This window comes from Ischnura elegans, chromosome 5 (assembly GCF_921293095.1).
Source record: "Ischnura elegans chromosome 5, ioIscEleg1.1, whole genome shotgun sequence".
In the NCBI taxonomy this organism is placed as follows: Eukaryota; Metazoa; Arthropoda; class Insecta; order Odonata; family Coenagrionidae; genus Ischnura; species Ischnura elegans.
This window is the reverse complement of record NC_060250.1, coordinates 54,275,065-54,290,788: the sequence shown is the minus strand read 5'-3', so window position 1 is coordinate 54,290,788 and position 15,724 is coordinate 54,275,065. Positions and strand designations below refer to the sequence as shown.

Below are 15,724 nucleotides of genomic sequence, written 5' to 3'. Positions count from 1 at the left end.
TTGCATGACTTGCAACACAGGCGACGTCACGTGTAGAATGGACTCATTTTGGTCTTGGGAATGACTTACCTTGTATTAGTGGTACCACAATACAAAATGCTTTTTACTTGGTATGCACCAAAGATAGACATTTTCTATCATGAAATCATTGAACTTGGCTTGAGTAGGATTTCGACCCACATTTTTCAATAACTGATTGGGAAATTAACTATGCATGTACATAGTTAATACCCAGGGTTTCTTTCTAGATTAGTCTTAGTTTGTAGCTGGCTTGCATGCCCAACTGGCAGTTTGGCAATCTGAGTTTGAATCTTGGTCAAATCAATTTGTGTATTTCTTTTTTTAAACATTTCAATGGTAGTGCTTGTGGATGCCTATGCAGAAGTTGTTTCCTCATTAGTCCTTTTGGTATTCAATGATATAACTTTATATTCTCATGTACATGTGTATAAAATTTGAAATGGTAGAGGATGAAAGACATTATCTCTCTCATACTCATAGTTCTCCTTTTTGATTGTAGGAAGATGTAGATGCCGGTGCAATTTTGGTGCAAGAGGTTGCCCCAATAATGGTTGGTGACACCGAGGAAATACTCCAAGAAAGGGTGAAACTAGTGGAGCATGTAGCCTACCCGAAAGCTCTGGAGCAAATAGCTCAGAGGAAGGTAAGCTTGGACCAAGATGGGCGGTTGCTGTGGAAATAAATCCCTCCGTACAAAATAAGGTGCCAAAAACTACATGTTAATTTTGTTCAATGTTGCTCAATGAATTTATTTGATGTTTTTCATAGGACTGATTGTTGATGTGGCATAATTGTTAAGTGAATCTAAAATTAAGCTTAGAAATACTGCATTTACAAATAATGAAATCCAATTTTGTAAATGTCTTGGGAAACTCATGTTTTGTGTCAATAAACTAAGATATTTTTATATTCACTGCTTTGTATGAAAAGTTTTTCATTGATTACGAAAATGTCGTGAAATTCCTGTAATGGACATGTTAAGATTTGGTTGTAGTTATGCTGAGAGGCCAAAGCAAAGCATACCAAAATTCAGTATCCTTATACCTACACTGTGCCTTATCAATGATTTTTCTTCTTGATCAATATCCATGCATTTGATATCAAAGAGTGGTCACTACTTCTGAAAAAGAATCTCTTCTGACTGATCTCAAAATTAATTCATCTCTCTAGAAATGTAGGCATTCATTAGAAGTGGTGTTAAATGTAGAGAAGTTTTGCCTCTGCAAATTCTTTGATATGTATTTATAATTTAGTTAACTTTATGGGAAAAATAAAAGCCAAATTTGATGTTTGCTCTGGGTCAAATACAAATTATCAAGTTTCTCTACAAATAATGTTTCTTTAAATTATTTTTCATTCAGAATTTGTTTAATATATGAAATGGAAAGAGCATGATCTGAAATTTTTATGTGGCGTGACGTATATGGAAATTCTACATTCTTTAATAAAAAGTCTTTAAAATCGATAATCATACCTATGTTTACATCTAAGAATGCAAGCATCTAGAAAGTAGGAATCATTCGATGTATCATAAGAATTATTATTGTTCAATGCTAAAAATGTGTCAATAGTTGTTAGTCAAAAATTGGCTTCCATTCTGTTAAGAGTGATGAACATCTGAGTAGATATCATTAAAATTAGTGCAAAACCCCTCAATAGTAGCTATTGATTTGGTGGCTAGCAATACATACCTCAGTGGCAGTAAATAATTAAATCATGTGGCCAAATTCAATTAAAGGTTTGATTTACTTTGAACTCGATCAGTGCATTATGTGAGGAATAAGGAAGTGGATAGCTTCTTAGATTAGATTTGAATGAAGGCTTAATAATTGTTTCTACTAGGTCAGCATTTTGTGAGATATACTTTCAGTGCGAGCCAAATTTTGAACACAAAATTCTTTCTCTTAAGGCTCTTTAGGCAGTCAATATATCTTTACTTTTACAAGTATGTAGCGTTTTAAGGTACAAATGAAAGGCATTTGTTTAGATTGTCAAATTTATATTTAATACATATTTACATTTTGGTGGTATAACCAGTTAATGATGCTTGTTTGCTTTGTACAATGAATGTTTATAGCCATTTTTATAGAATTTTTAAATCACATAATTAATCATTTCCTAATAAAAAAATAAATATTTACTTAGCCATTCACTATCTATCTACTTGTATGTTACCTGAAAAAAATAATTTTATTTTGATCGACAAAAGTTATATTGTACTGAGAAAATTTATCGAAATATGTTCCCCAATAAAGAAAAGAAATTCTGATTGCCAGATGAACTCACTGAATTTAGTTTATTACTTACCCTTTCCCCATCATTATTTACATCTTTCCTGAACTTGCCTTCAAGTAAAATCTTTTCTGCTGATTTCTCTAAGTTAAACAGGAACATTTGCTTATTTAATAATGGAACCAAAAGGTTGAATTTAATGATTTTACTGTTTAGGTCCTTCACTGCCAATTCCTGATCTCTTAGTATAGACTTCCATTTTTGCTCTTCACTGTACCTCAATGGTGGAGGGCCAAGCAATGCCCGGTCAGCTGCAACACGTTCCATGATGACTGCCTTGTCCTCCCCAATTTCTTTCTGTAATGTTATCCATTCAGGTGTGAAACCATTTTCAATAAGTACTTGATTCAGCTTATGAGTAGTGAAGTCAACATAAGGATTGTAATTTTGCTGCTCCAAAGGCTTCCCTTTTCCCTTCAAGTTGTCAAACTCTCCTTTGGCCATAGACTCTTGTATTAAATCTTCAACCAATCGATCAATACCATACCTAAAATCAAATCCAGTAGGTCAGAATCAATGCCTTCAATTTTTAAAAAGGTTTACTTGGGGCCATTAGCACTGAAATTTATTGAATGTTGTATGACTATACTTAGCAAAAGGTAAGTTTTGTACAGATGTGCATGAGAATAGTTGTAAAAAAAGTTACAAAACTGTTTTCCAGACTGGGAATTCCTACTAAAATGCTTCTGGAGAGTTACTCAGGTACCTGGTAAAATAATCTTCAATTAATGATGCAATCACCTATTTTCAGTTGAAGGGGTCGAATCAAAGTCCCCATAAAATTGATTTTAACTTTGTCAGTCCGGAGGAAAATATCCATCCCAAATGTATGGTGTGAAGGGTGGGTAAGGTAGGCACCTTCTTTATTGAATGTTTTTACCATTGAATTTTGTTTGCCCTTAATTTATCTTAAGAAATTTCTTCTTTTGATACTAGCCTCACATAGCGAAGACAATACGTAATCACCTGAAGATAAAACATGCATTGAAACTGGTCATAAGATAAATTTGGCGGAAGACTGCCAGTAATTTTTAATTTATTTCCCAAACACTAATTTTTCTATGGAATGAAGGGTAATTGAGGTTATGTAAAGCTTTGGGGGCTACGGAATTCAAGGTCTAATATGAAAGTGGGCGGCCACAAAATTGAAAAGGTGGAACAACACACATACATAACTAAATATTTGGGCAGTGTTTTGGAGGAAAATGAGCCCAGCAGTAAGGGTGTAAGGAACAGTTTAGATTTCTTTATCAAAGGAGGCATTAATGAATAGGAAAGGGCTGAACAGAAGAGAGTGAATTAAAGGCTAGTGAAGATTTTGGTTAATAGCATTGTGCTTAAGCTTACAGAAACGTGGACATCAGCAAAAGAAATTAGAGAGGAGATGATGCATTGAAGATGTGCATAAAGAGGAGTATTAAGTGAGTGAGTTGAGGAGGGAAGTTCAATGTGAGAGGAGGAACAAAATGGGTTGATAGGCAAAATGCTTCATCAACAGGCAGAGTACATTTAATGGTTCAGTAAAACCTCTACGTAGTGAACCTCTTTACATCATAAACCTCCATATATCATACCACCCCTACAGTCCCGTCAGATTTACATGTAAATTTATGGGCAAACCTCTTTATATCGTAAAACCTCCACTTATCATACCAAGGAGACAGCCCCGAGACGGCCTAACTACCTCCGCTAATCGTACCGAGACAACTAGACACCATTAATGCAGCCGCGATTACGTACATGGAATGGCATTTTCAGTGATAAATGTTTCACCCTTATTATTTTTTCTTATATACCTAAAATATGCTGTAATTTTCACGTTAATCATTAGTTGTGGCCATTTTGTTCCATATGAGAGCATACCTAACAGTAAATAAGAACAAATCGGTATCCATCTATCCTAATCATTTTAAATGACTGTTGAATTAAACGAGATCACATCGTTTTCTCTCAAATCATAGTAAAAATCATGTGATAGCACACGCTTTCTGTAATTATTATGTATATAGGTAATAAATATATGTTCACTAATGCATGCATGTTTGTTTAAACACATAAATATAATGGTTTAATAACCAGAACTGCCTTTCATTTCCAAAGGATGTGAAAAAATGGTGACTATCACTGAAACCTCTCTATAGTGAACCACCATACATCTAAATGCCCAAATTTTGGTCCCCACAGTTACGATATAAAGAGGTTTTACTGTATTTGTGGTAAAGTTATATGTTACAAGGAGCAAGGCTATGTGCGGCTAAGTATGCAACAAGAGGCGAGGTCTTAGAAGGCAACAGCCTCCTTCCAAAGTTTTTCTTTTGCTGTCACTACCCACAATACTTAGCTGAGGAGAGGACTAGCCTAGGGGCATCTATCCTCTGACACCTCATTTTTCGATGTGGCTGAATTTCATGTCCTCCAATAACTAACAATGCACTTTAAATAGCACTTTCTTTTAATATAATTTTCAGCACTATGCAGATGAAATGTATAGCAAATGATAAAATGAATGGTTTTCCGATGCATACAAATTAACACAAAATATACGTGTAGACAACCATAATAGCACCTATGAACCATAATTCTGCCTACATGCCTATATTGATCTCATAACATCTACATACATAGTGCATTGCTTTTATGCTGCCTTTACGCCTTACCTCCTACCAGTGCATTTGCCCCTACGCTTACCTAAATTACCCTTCATCCACTCTTTGTGCTGATGACACCTCCACCATCATTACTGCCAATAGTGCTCAAAATATGTATTGTTGACTTGACTAACCTTGCAATCATGGAAATGCATCAGTGGTGTAATATGAACAATCTGACAGTTAACAACCAGAAAACTGTCTTCCTCCAATTCCTAGATAAAAACTCATACAAAAATGATCTCATCCCTCACATAGACAAAATCACTCACTCCTCTGATGTGTATACTACAAAGTTCCTTGGACTCCTAATCTCAACCAACCTTGATTGGGCACCTCACATACAGTTTGTACTAAAAAAAATCTTTGTGGATATATTCATGATCAGAAGGTTGCTTCCGATAGTATCATTGGATACTTAATAAATGGTATACTACGCTAAAATCCATTCTCATATTTCTTATGGCATTCTGTTTTGGGGAAACTCACCTGCAGCTAAAAGAGCTTTTTCAGCCCAAAAACAAGCTATTAAAGCTATGCACCATGTCCCTATTCACACTCCAGGTAAAATTTTCTTTGCTAAATCTAAAATCCTCACCCTCCCTTCTTTGTATATCCTTACATGTGCCTGCTTTGTTAAAGCAAACCCTTCCCAATTTCTACCTACCATGATCACCTCACCCGTTCAAGAAATAAAATCCACTCCAACCAGTATTCCAGCTCTATCTGTCTTAAGGCTCCCGGATACCTAGTCCAAAAACTACGCTGCAGACGTCTGGGCAGATTCGTCTGACGCCTCTGTTATTCTATGCACATAACATTTGAATGCATATTTACGAAGAAGAAAGATCGATATTTGAAAAGATCATCGTAATTTTTCATTTCTCGTTTTTCACGCTGCAATATTGACCACGGAAAAACACGAAATTCGGTAAAATTGGCTGCCTGCTACGGCGTGTATAATGACGGAACCCAAATTTTTTTACAGTCTTTATAAACTTTAATCCTTTATCTTCATATTAATCTATACCATTTTAATGTAGTCCTCATAGAAGCGGCACTAAATCAATCTATGCGAACCTTTGCACGCTATTTTTGCGCTCTCCACGGCGGCGACGTTCTCCCGTTCACATCCCCCTCAGCCACTGAGCGAGTCTCATCGTGGCAGTGGAAGGGGACAACGCTTGCATGGAGTCTCTTGCCTTCAGTTCGCCGGCAGCCGCCGAGCTGACGGGTATGGCGGGAGAGAATGTTGTGTCATTGCTCTTTGCCGCGTGAGGGTCGCTCTTGAATGTGTGATGCGTGCTTCGGAGCCGAATTTTAATCTTGTCCAACAACACGCTCAAGGACATGAATTGTTTCACGGTAGGAGCGCAGAACGCCACGTACTATTTAACAGTACATGACCTTATTGCCAAAATACTGTCTTACCATGATGATTTTTCCATGAATATTTTGTTCCGATGTAATTACAAAAAAAAACATCAATACAACCAAGATGCATTTCCCACATTGCATGCGAGGAGATATACTTCGTACATTTGCTATCGGTAATGCCGGTTTATTCTCAGCGAGGAGGATTGCTACAAATGACCCTGGTCAGTTTATATCCGCTTCAGTACTGCATTTTACCCTGATATCATTTCGAGATTAAAAGTTTCCTCTCATCGGTGCAACCTTCCTTGCCATAATTTTATACGAAAAATAAGATAAATTACATTAATTCTGCTAAAAATGAAAGATTAGCTTTATATTTGAGTCTCGAATGTTTATTTTTAAGAAATTCATTAGTTTAAATGCCTAAAATTATGTAACAAATATAATTCTTGATAGCTCGAGTCACGTCATAGATTACGCATCGTGTACCAGCGTACAGATTTACATCCGTGTGTTCTATCACCGAAATTTTCAATTTTTTGCAATTGAAGTTTTTTATAACGTGCAAGTCAAGAACTCATGGACAACTTGTACTATGCATGATGCATGGAAACATGTTTGCTTAATTCATAAAAAACTTGCTAATTCTAAATTGGTAATTGTAATAAAAAATGCTAATTCTGCGGTGCATGCATTTGTCAATTGCCAGGAAAATATGTAAGACATCGGTCTCTTACAACCCACGCTTGCACTCTACGGTCCCTAAAATAGAATTTTTCTTGGCTTCTTTTTTGTCTATTTGATCAATTGAGACGGAAACTTAGATGAGTAAGTTATAATGCAAAAGATATGGCAGCATTTTCGAATTCGTAATTCCTACATACAGGGTAATGGACTAATTTTTCTGTGGAATGAGTGTCGTTTTTTGGAAACTTAAAAATAGATAAGATATTTTAGGACTAGTTTTGAGTCTCTCATTATTTTAAACTTAAACAGAATATCATATCGCACACTATTTAATTGATTCAGGGATCCATAATTTTTTAAAGAGGTAACAGGATGCACGAATGAGGAAAGGATTCCGCACTCGCGTCATCGCAATCCACGCAACACCGCATATTTTGATATTTTGCAGCATAAAAATGAGATAATTTGATTCTCATCTTCCCACTGTCCTATTCGTCTCTCGTCAATCCTTAGACCCTTGGTTATTACTACTATTGGAAACTATTGAACCGCTCGTTCACATCACTGGGCCTTAGGTCGTATGCGGCGGAAGACTGACTTGATGTTTGTGTGTTCATTGATGTTGCCACTTGGTCTTCCACCTCTGGCAGCCCTTCCTTACTCTAGAATTTTATTTATACGCTATTATTATTAATAAAACATGTGCACCTTCCCATACACAATTTCGTCGATTTGCCTGCGAAGCCAATACTTGCAGTAAATACGCCGCAAAAAGCATCTTTTTTAACGCTATATTTTTTTTACTCACGTCTCGAACTGAAAGCTTTGGTTGAATAAGTAATCGTCTCCAGAATCTTCCGAAGAACAAAGGAACATATTCACCAATAAAATAACTTTTTAACAATTTTATCAATTTACTTTTCATGCGTGAATAGATTATGTGAACATTCACGCCCATTCTAACATTGGCAACAACGTCCTCCAACGATACACCGCCTGAAAATAGCCAAAATGATTGAGTCCGTCGTGCATCGATACTTATTAGTCAATTTATCTGTAGCATTTTATAAAAGTAAAATAGTAAAAAAAATTATAAAATTAATTTTTTGCGATAGATATGTTATGCTTCGTTAGTTTTTACCAGAAAGACTTATGCCGGGAATTGCATTTGAAAAGGGATTTAAAAGTTTTCTTTACAGAGTAGCGCCATGCAAATTGCATTAACATATGAAAAAATATGATATAAAAGTGAAAAGCAAAGAAAAGAAAGCATATTTTTTTCATGAAGAAAGCACTGGTGAAGTGGTATAGCACCCTTGTCCGAAACTTATTTTATTGCTGGCACTGATAACTCAACATTTTTATATATCTCACAGCGAGCATCATTGTAATATATGGTAATGAACAAATTGATAATATTAACAGTGACTCCAGAGATGCTACAAATACAGATCTAGAAGATACTCCGCAAACCAACAAAACAAAATCTGACGCAGAAATTGCCCATATGGTGCTGGTAGAATTTATGCCACCTCCCATCCAACATAAATATTGTGGTGGATATATGTTATGGTAGAGAGAAAATTTAACTTCAAAAGTAGCTTCAGTATTAATTGGGAAGCTGAGTAAGACAACGGTAAATCCGGTAAGCGGTATGGATTCTGGTTGTAGAGTTTGAGGAACGACCCACCGACTTAGTAGCAGTTCAAGTCTACAAGTCCGCTATCATTCGTATGGAGATAGAAGTAGACGAGGTAATAATAAGTGAAATGCCTGGTTTAAAAAAACCAAGTAATGATGGGGAAGTATAACGCCTCAGTCGGGGAGGGAGGAAGGGCTGGGAAATAGGAGATTTTGGGTTAGGAAACGCGAAACGAGCGGGAAGAGAAATCAAAAAAATATTGTAGGAGAAACAAGTTATTCGTCAAGAAGACCTAGTCCAATTATCCTAAAGTGCAAAAGTCCACCAGGAAGAGTCCAAGGGATACGGAGATACATCAGAAAGACCACATAATAGTAAAACAGATGTAAAGGAATGGCGAAAAATATATCGCATTCTCCCTAAGGTGAACGAAACGAAACGTAATATTCAAAAGACTCGTAAAATAATAAAGGTTGTACGTCAAGGTGAAGTCGCTATCTGGCGGCAAAAGAGGACAAGCCATGTCAAAAATTAATGCTAAAAATGGAAGAATGCTAACTGAGCAAATCGAAGTTCAGAGTAGATGGATGGGGAAAGAGGAGGATCTGCATGGCATCGGAAACAGGCAGGAAAGATTTAACATGTAGAAGAAGCAGTGGTGTGGCATAATCTTGAGCCAAGGAAGAGGCCGCTTCTAAGACATGGAAATCAGGGGAGTTCTCCCTGATATGACCTTCGTCTCCCTGATTTCGCGACAATGGAAAATAAGGCAAAGTGGTAATGAGAATATTATAGAGAAGAATAGAGAAAAGGACTATCGATTACTTGGGCGAAGATCAGTTTGTATTCAGAAAAGGTAAGTAAAGATGTTGTTGAAGTTTATTCGGGATTGCCACCGGATAAGGTTCTCCATCTCTGCCGACGTTTCGATGGCCGAGTCGTCCATCGTCATCAAGCCCTGATGACGATGGACGACTCGGCCATCGAAACGTCGGCAGAGATGGAGAACCTTATCCGGTGGCAATCCCGAATAAACTTCAACAACATCATGCGCCGGGAAAACCTCAGATCTTTCTTCGGTATGTAAAGATGCTATTGCGGTTATGAGGTCGCTCCTGAAGAGGAACCTAAGCTATAATCAGGTTGTGTTTGCCTTATTCGTGGATTTTGAAAAAGTATTTCATAGAGTGGACTGGACAAAATTATGGATATTCTCAAGAAAATAGGCGTCAATTGGAGGGATAGGCGACTCATTTGTAATCTTCATTTGTCCAATACTGCGCAAGTGAAGGTAGCGGACGGAGAAACTGGGAGGGCAAGCTTTGCCCGAGTAGCCTTGGAGATAGTGAACAGTCTTGCCTTACTAAGCAAGACCGTTCACTATCTCCATTGTTTTCTGGAGTATATGCTGAGGTGATGGCAAGAGAAGCGTGGGATGAGGTGGGAACTGAAGTAAAAGTGGGAGGAATGATGTAAAATCAGTAAGGTTCACGGACGATCAGGCGTTGATTAGCCAGTCAGCGAGAGGGCTGAAGAGTATAGTGGATGCATTACACAAGAAATGCGATGAATATGGCATGAGGATTACTCACAAGAAGACTAAAGTCATAATTAAGTTAACCAAATTTCCAGGAAATATAAAATTATCCACGCAACGCTTTACTCCCTCCGAAGTAAATGTTACCATAGAGTAAGAATATATATACTTACTCTATGATGTTACCCAAAATTTATTAAAACAATTAATAATGTGTTAGTACAATCATAATTAAACTACTTGATAACCTTTTGGGAGGGGTATTAAAGTTCGAGCAATTGGTTGCTGATTCTCCAAAAAGCAATAGATTGATTGCTATAAAATATAATTTGAACCGTCCTTCCCTATATTTGTAGATTTACAGTTCTCCCTTTACGTCATCATTACCTTTTCTAAGTATTCAAAATTTTCTACCCCATAAGAGGATATAAACCTAAAGAAGAAGCTGAAATCAATGCATTAAATTTAAATCTACAAAAATTTATATTTTGCCGACGCGTAATTTTTCCGTTCAAACGCTCATTTATCTATGTAAGACGAAATTGTTTTCTTGATGGTCAGAAATTATAAGAGGATCAAATAGTTTAACATATTTTTTAAAGATTAAATAAGTGGTAACTTATTGTAGAAAATCCAAATAAATTAATTTTTTGATTGTGCGTTTAATGCTCAATATATTTTTTTTGCACGGCAGGCTGAGATTTAACAAAAATTGCTATTTTTTCGAGCATTTATTATGTTTCGTATCTGGTCTCAGCTTACTAATTTTTTCAATTCGTATAGTCATTTGTCTTGAGGTATCCTCCAGGCAAGACCTAAATGGGATTCCTACTTTATCCTAATTTATTTGAAATGTGCTTTTAATGATGATTCCACGGATAAATAAAAATAAATTGTACAATTTATTATTTATGCGGTTCGTAAAGATTCACGAGCTACGATTGAGACACAAGATAAAAGTAAATGGACAAGAACGGAGAAAGTGAAGCGGACGGAGACGAAGAAGAACGACGAAGTGTAGGACATAGCAAGGGAGGAGAGAAAACTGTGTTACAGGAAAGAATGTTGGGTAAGTGAGAGATAGAAAGGAAATAAGAGATTTGATGGAAAGGAATTTCATAGTGAATTGAAGAGGAAATCCATGATAGGAGGAAGTACAGCCAGAATGTTTAGTAAATACTCATTGCAAACCTACCTTAATCGGTAGGTTACTTTAGTAATTATATATAAATTTTGACACATTTTTGTACGGATTATATTTATGAAATTTTTATAAGTGCCTAAAATACCATAGCATGCGTCTTCGTCATCCCTAACGTCCAGTTGCAGCCTTCAGGAAGAAGAAATTTCCTCCCGAGATTCTACACTTGATAATTACTGTGAAATCCGATAAGGAAATATTTATCTGAAGCGAAGATCAAAAGTTTCTTTGAAATCCAGGGGAAACAGAATACTCCACGAAATATACGAAATAATATATAAATGCATTGTATATTTTTCTTTTGTACTCCACGTGGATTTAAGAAAAAAATTAGATGGACAAGGCTTTATGGGAAAACCTCATGGACGAGAAGTTAAAAACATTTTACCTTCTTCCAGAAATACTTAAATTGGAAAAACTAAGAAATTAATATTTTTATGTATCGGGAGTTACGTTTTTCATTGAAAACGAAATCTCTAAAACATTTTGACGGGTTGAAACACCATGAAGAGCAAACGATATTCTCAAAAATGTCAAGGAATAATAAAACTGTACCATTCAATTCTTACTTGCCGGATTTTCTCGCTACTACATGAGATTGCTTTAATTAGTAACCAAATCAATTATTCAAAATTTTTTTAATACTTCCGGGTTTTTGGAGACGAAATCTCACCAATCTCTGTGCTCTACACTTCCATAAATAATATCCATTTCCCAATCTCGAAGACCACCGTGTTGCCTTGAGATTCGTCTACTTCCATGCGGCGCAGAGGCTGAGCACGGTGACACTCAGCTGTTCAACAGTCGCAAACCCGAGCGAGAAGGTTCCCAAAATTTCAGTCATCTAAACCCCATCCCCTCCACATCGCCTCCCCTCCCTTCCCTAAGCACTGCCCCCCTATGTTCCCTGCCTCGACTCCAAGGCCATTTGCTAGTCGGCTAGGCTCGCTAGCCACTAGGCCGAGTTTTTGAGGGGTGGGGGGAAAGATCCACAACTCGAAAGTGGCCGATGTACCCGGGAGCCTTAAAGGTCCCTACCACTCTGCCTCAATCCTTAACAATTAAATTCCCTGAGAAATAAAATATAGCAACTCACTTTCCGTATTTAAAAAGAACCTAAAACTTCTCCTTGCAGGTAAATGCTACTACAGTGTTAATGAATATCTGGAGGATGCATCGTAAGGTAATTTCCTAGAGGGCAACTAGAATGCCTATTTTTTCCATGCTTCTGTTAGTATTTATTAACCCTCTGGACTCTGTGTTAATGATGTAATCATATTTAAATGATTATCTTGGGAATTCCTAAGAACCTGGCAATTTCAATCTTCATGTATGAATGTAATTGTAAGTAAATTTTATATTGACTTGAGCCTTGCAGATGTCTGTACTGCCAATGGTAAAATAATTTTTTTATTATTATTGTATGATGTAAGCTAGTGAAAACACACCTCCCTTACCAAACACCATTGAATTATATAGCAGGGTATTTTGCAAATCTAGTAGAATGATTTTGTGTAGCAGCAGCATTTAGATAGAGAAGTCACTCTGGTTCCCTAAAAAGGAAGTTAGTACTACCGGTAAGAACATACCAAAAAATATGATGTGACACCTCTTTCAGTTATTGAGAAATCCCATAAAAAATTCAGCATCCTTATGGGAATGCCTGAAAGACAAGTGGGGCATAGACAAGAGAAAAAGAAGTCTCTTGCTTCCCCCCTCCCTAACATATCTTTAAGAGGTTTTACACAGGACACGTAATTACACAATCTGACAAGTGTGGGAAGGCGCAAACAAAATTGCTAGAATGCATGGACGTAAGATGGCAAAATAGCCCCTTAATTTTGTTCATGCATTTGCACAACTGCATACCATAATGAGAAAAAATGCATTTCTAACCTCCACAACAACCTGCCCCATTTCAATAAGCCTTATTGTGTAGCTAATTTTCTTCCACAAAACCACTTAAACCAGAGAAGACCTTACAGGATAACATCTGGGTGTAAAAGGGTCTGGATGACTACCGATCAACTGATAATATGTTAACACACGTACGAGACAGCAATTCTGAAATATTTGCTGAAATCTGCAATGTTGAAAAACCTACAAAGCAATCTCCTATAGCATTCATATTATGGTCATAGCAGCCAGGGAAAGTGCCTAGTGATGGAATGGAAAACATTGCTTATCTTAAAAATTAAAGAACTGGGTAAGGCGAAATTTCATTCACTCAATAAATGCATGGCACGACTTCGGCAGAACTTACTTTGCCACACAAAATGGCAAGGAGTTAATTGTTTGATCTAATAAAAGGAACTCACCTGGTCTTAATCTTTTTGGCCTCCTTTTTATCTAACACAACAAGGCCTTCTTCATTCTCACGAGCCAATTTCTCCACCCTATGATTGTAAATATTCTCAGCAGCAACAACTGTGCGGTGCTTGTAATATTGTTTCTCCCTTTGTTGAGGGGTACCCATCCCATATCCTTCAAAACTAAGGTACTGTCTATGCTGAGGAGCAGTATGCTGTAAAATCATGGTTATAGGAAGGAATTAACAACATATAATGAAAGCCAAAATAACCCACACAACTCGAATTTAAGTGATTCATACTTTTATATCAAACACTTGAACTTCTTCATCAGATTTCTTCTTCTCCTTATAGTACAACCCATATTCGCCAGCCGACTGCTGATGGTTCCACCTATCTACAGACATTTTCCTCAAAAGGGTACGGTAGGCATTCTCAACCTAAGGGACGTAGAGGCTAACTTATTATGCACAGACAACTAAAACAACATAAATCATTGAAGATTTACAGACATGGGTAAACATACTTCTTGAAATTTGGCACCATCGGCTTCCGGAGAGTCACTATCCGGGTGAAACTTTTTCACTAATGTTAAATAAGCTTGCCTCAACTGCTCTTGGTCACAATTGTCGGGGAGATTCAAAATTTTGTAGTATTTCTAGAAAAAATGACGTGAGCTTCATTTCCTCGAATTTTACCGGGAGGTTAAGGCATTTATACTGAGGAATATCACCGACATACCAAAATAGGCTTACCGCATATTTATTAGTAGACCTACTGTAGTCTCTCTTAGAACTTGTCAGCGTCAAAAGAGGAATCCACTTCTGATGAACGGCAAGCCGAGCGTCGCAGACAATAACGCACGACATTTTTGACATATTTAAAAAGTTCAGCTTAAAAATTAAGCTCACCTAGGTAGTAGGCTCATTATGTAACTCTACTCAGCCGAAGTTCTCTAGTTATGTCGCTCTGAGACGAATGATAAAAATAACGACAGACGCGTAATAATGAAGAATGCATGAAAAATTCACTCAATATACGAGTCCCGGGGAAACTTCTAGCAAAATAAGAGGCTGCGTGGCGTCATCAATAAACAAAACCAAGTGCCACGAACAAAATGAGGTTGAGTACACTTCGGGATTCAAAACTTCGCAGCGTAAGTGATATCGTGATGTTTTGATTTCAATGATGGCCCGATTACTCAACACTAGAGCTGTGTCGTTCATGAATGAATCGTTCATTTTGAACGGTTCATTGGCATGAACCGAATGAATCGAAATACGCTCCTCGTTCAAAGGGTTCATAAAGAATCGTGTGGTTCATGAAGAATCAAAGAATCATTTAGAATCGAAGAATCATTTAGAATCGAAGAATCATTTAGAATCGAAGAATCATTTAGAATCGAAGAATCATTTAAGAATCGCAGATTCGTTTAAGAACCGAAGAATCATAAGAATTGAAGAATCATCTAAGAATCGAAGAATCATTTGAACAATCGTCGGAGTAGTAGAAGTATAAAGGTCTTGAATTACTTCGCGGGCCGCGGATGACAGTAGGTCTTTCTAGTCATTTAAGAGCAGTGGCGGATCCAGAGAGCCTCTAAATATCACCATTATATCTTGAGTTTTTTAATGCACCATTATATTTAGAGTTAAAGAAAATAATAATTTTGTTCAGTTGTCGGGGAAGGTTTACTCCCAATCCCCCCACGTTACCTAGGTTACCCCAGGTACCTTGTCACAATCTTGAATCCACCTGCACTGGTTGAGAGTGAATATTCCATGAATTTCTCGCATATGGAACCTATGGAACTTAACGTTCTTCGTCCTCCGACAGTTGATAAATAGGAAAACACATAAATAGGAATATGCTGAAAAATAGGAATTACTTAAATTCAATGAGACATGAATAGCAATATTCCTTATTGAATGTTTTGTATAAGAACGGAATATCTAGGTCGTATATATATACTCGCTTGAGAGGTTAAATCTTAATTGCCTCTTCTTGAAT

The 15,724-nt window shown here is 36.8% G+C and overlaps 2 protein-coding genes across 2 annotated transcripts in view; one reads left to right on the top strand and one right to left on the bottom strand.

Moving 5' to 3' along the window:
- LOC124158892 (trifunctional purine biosynthetic protein adenosine-3) overlaps nt 1-2,302 on the top strand; it is a 43,986-nt gene extending 41,684 nt beyond the window's left edge. Inside the window, exon 17 of the mRNA XM_046534299.1 lies at nt 521-2,302. Coding sequence (XP_046390255.1) covers nt 521-703 — 183 coding nt within the window. The 3' untranslated portion in view covers nt 704-2,302. The remainder of the gene's footprint in view (nt 1-520) is intronic.
- Nucleotides 1,991-14,902, bottom strand: LOC124158896 (dnaJ homolog subfamily C member 28). The gene is made up of 5 exons (XM_046534305.1): nt 14,470-14,902; nt 14,241-14,372; nt 14,017-14,154; nt 13,724-13,929; nt 1,991-2,800 (listed from the first exon to the last, which is right to left on the bottom strand). Exons 1-5 carry the CDS (start codon nt 14,590-14,592, stop codon nt 2,251-2,253), a joined length of 1,149 nt encoding a protein of 382 aa, XP_046390261.1. The 5' UTR covers nt 14,593-14,902; the 3' UTR covers nt 1,991-2,250.
- Nucleotides 14,903-15,724: the final 822 nt, after the last annotated feature.

Coding starts and splice junctions, on each gene's coding strand:
- LOC124158896 (XM_046534305.1), bottom strand. CDS start 14,592: ATGTCAAAAATGTCGTGCGTTATTGTCTGCGACGCTCGGCTTGCCGTT. Junction 14,155..14,240: donor ATGGTGCCAAATTTCAAGAA/GTATGTTTACCC, acceptor TACGTCCCTTAG/GTTGAGAATGCCTACCGTAC. Junction 13,930..14,016: donor TTCAAGTGTTTGATATAAAA/GTATGAATCACT, acceptor ATGATTTTACAG/CATACTGCTCCTCAGCATAG.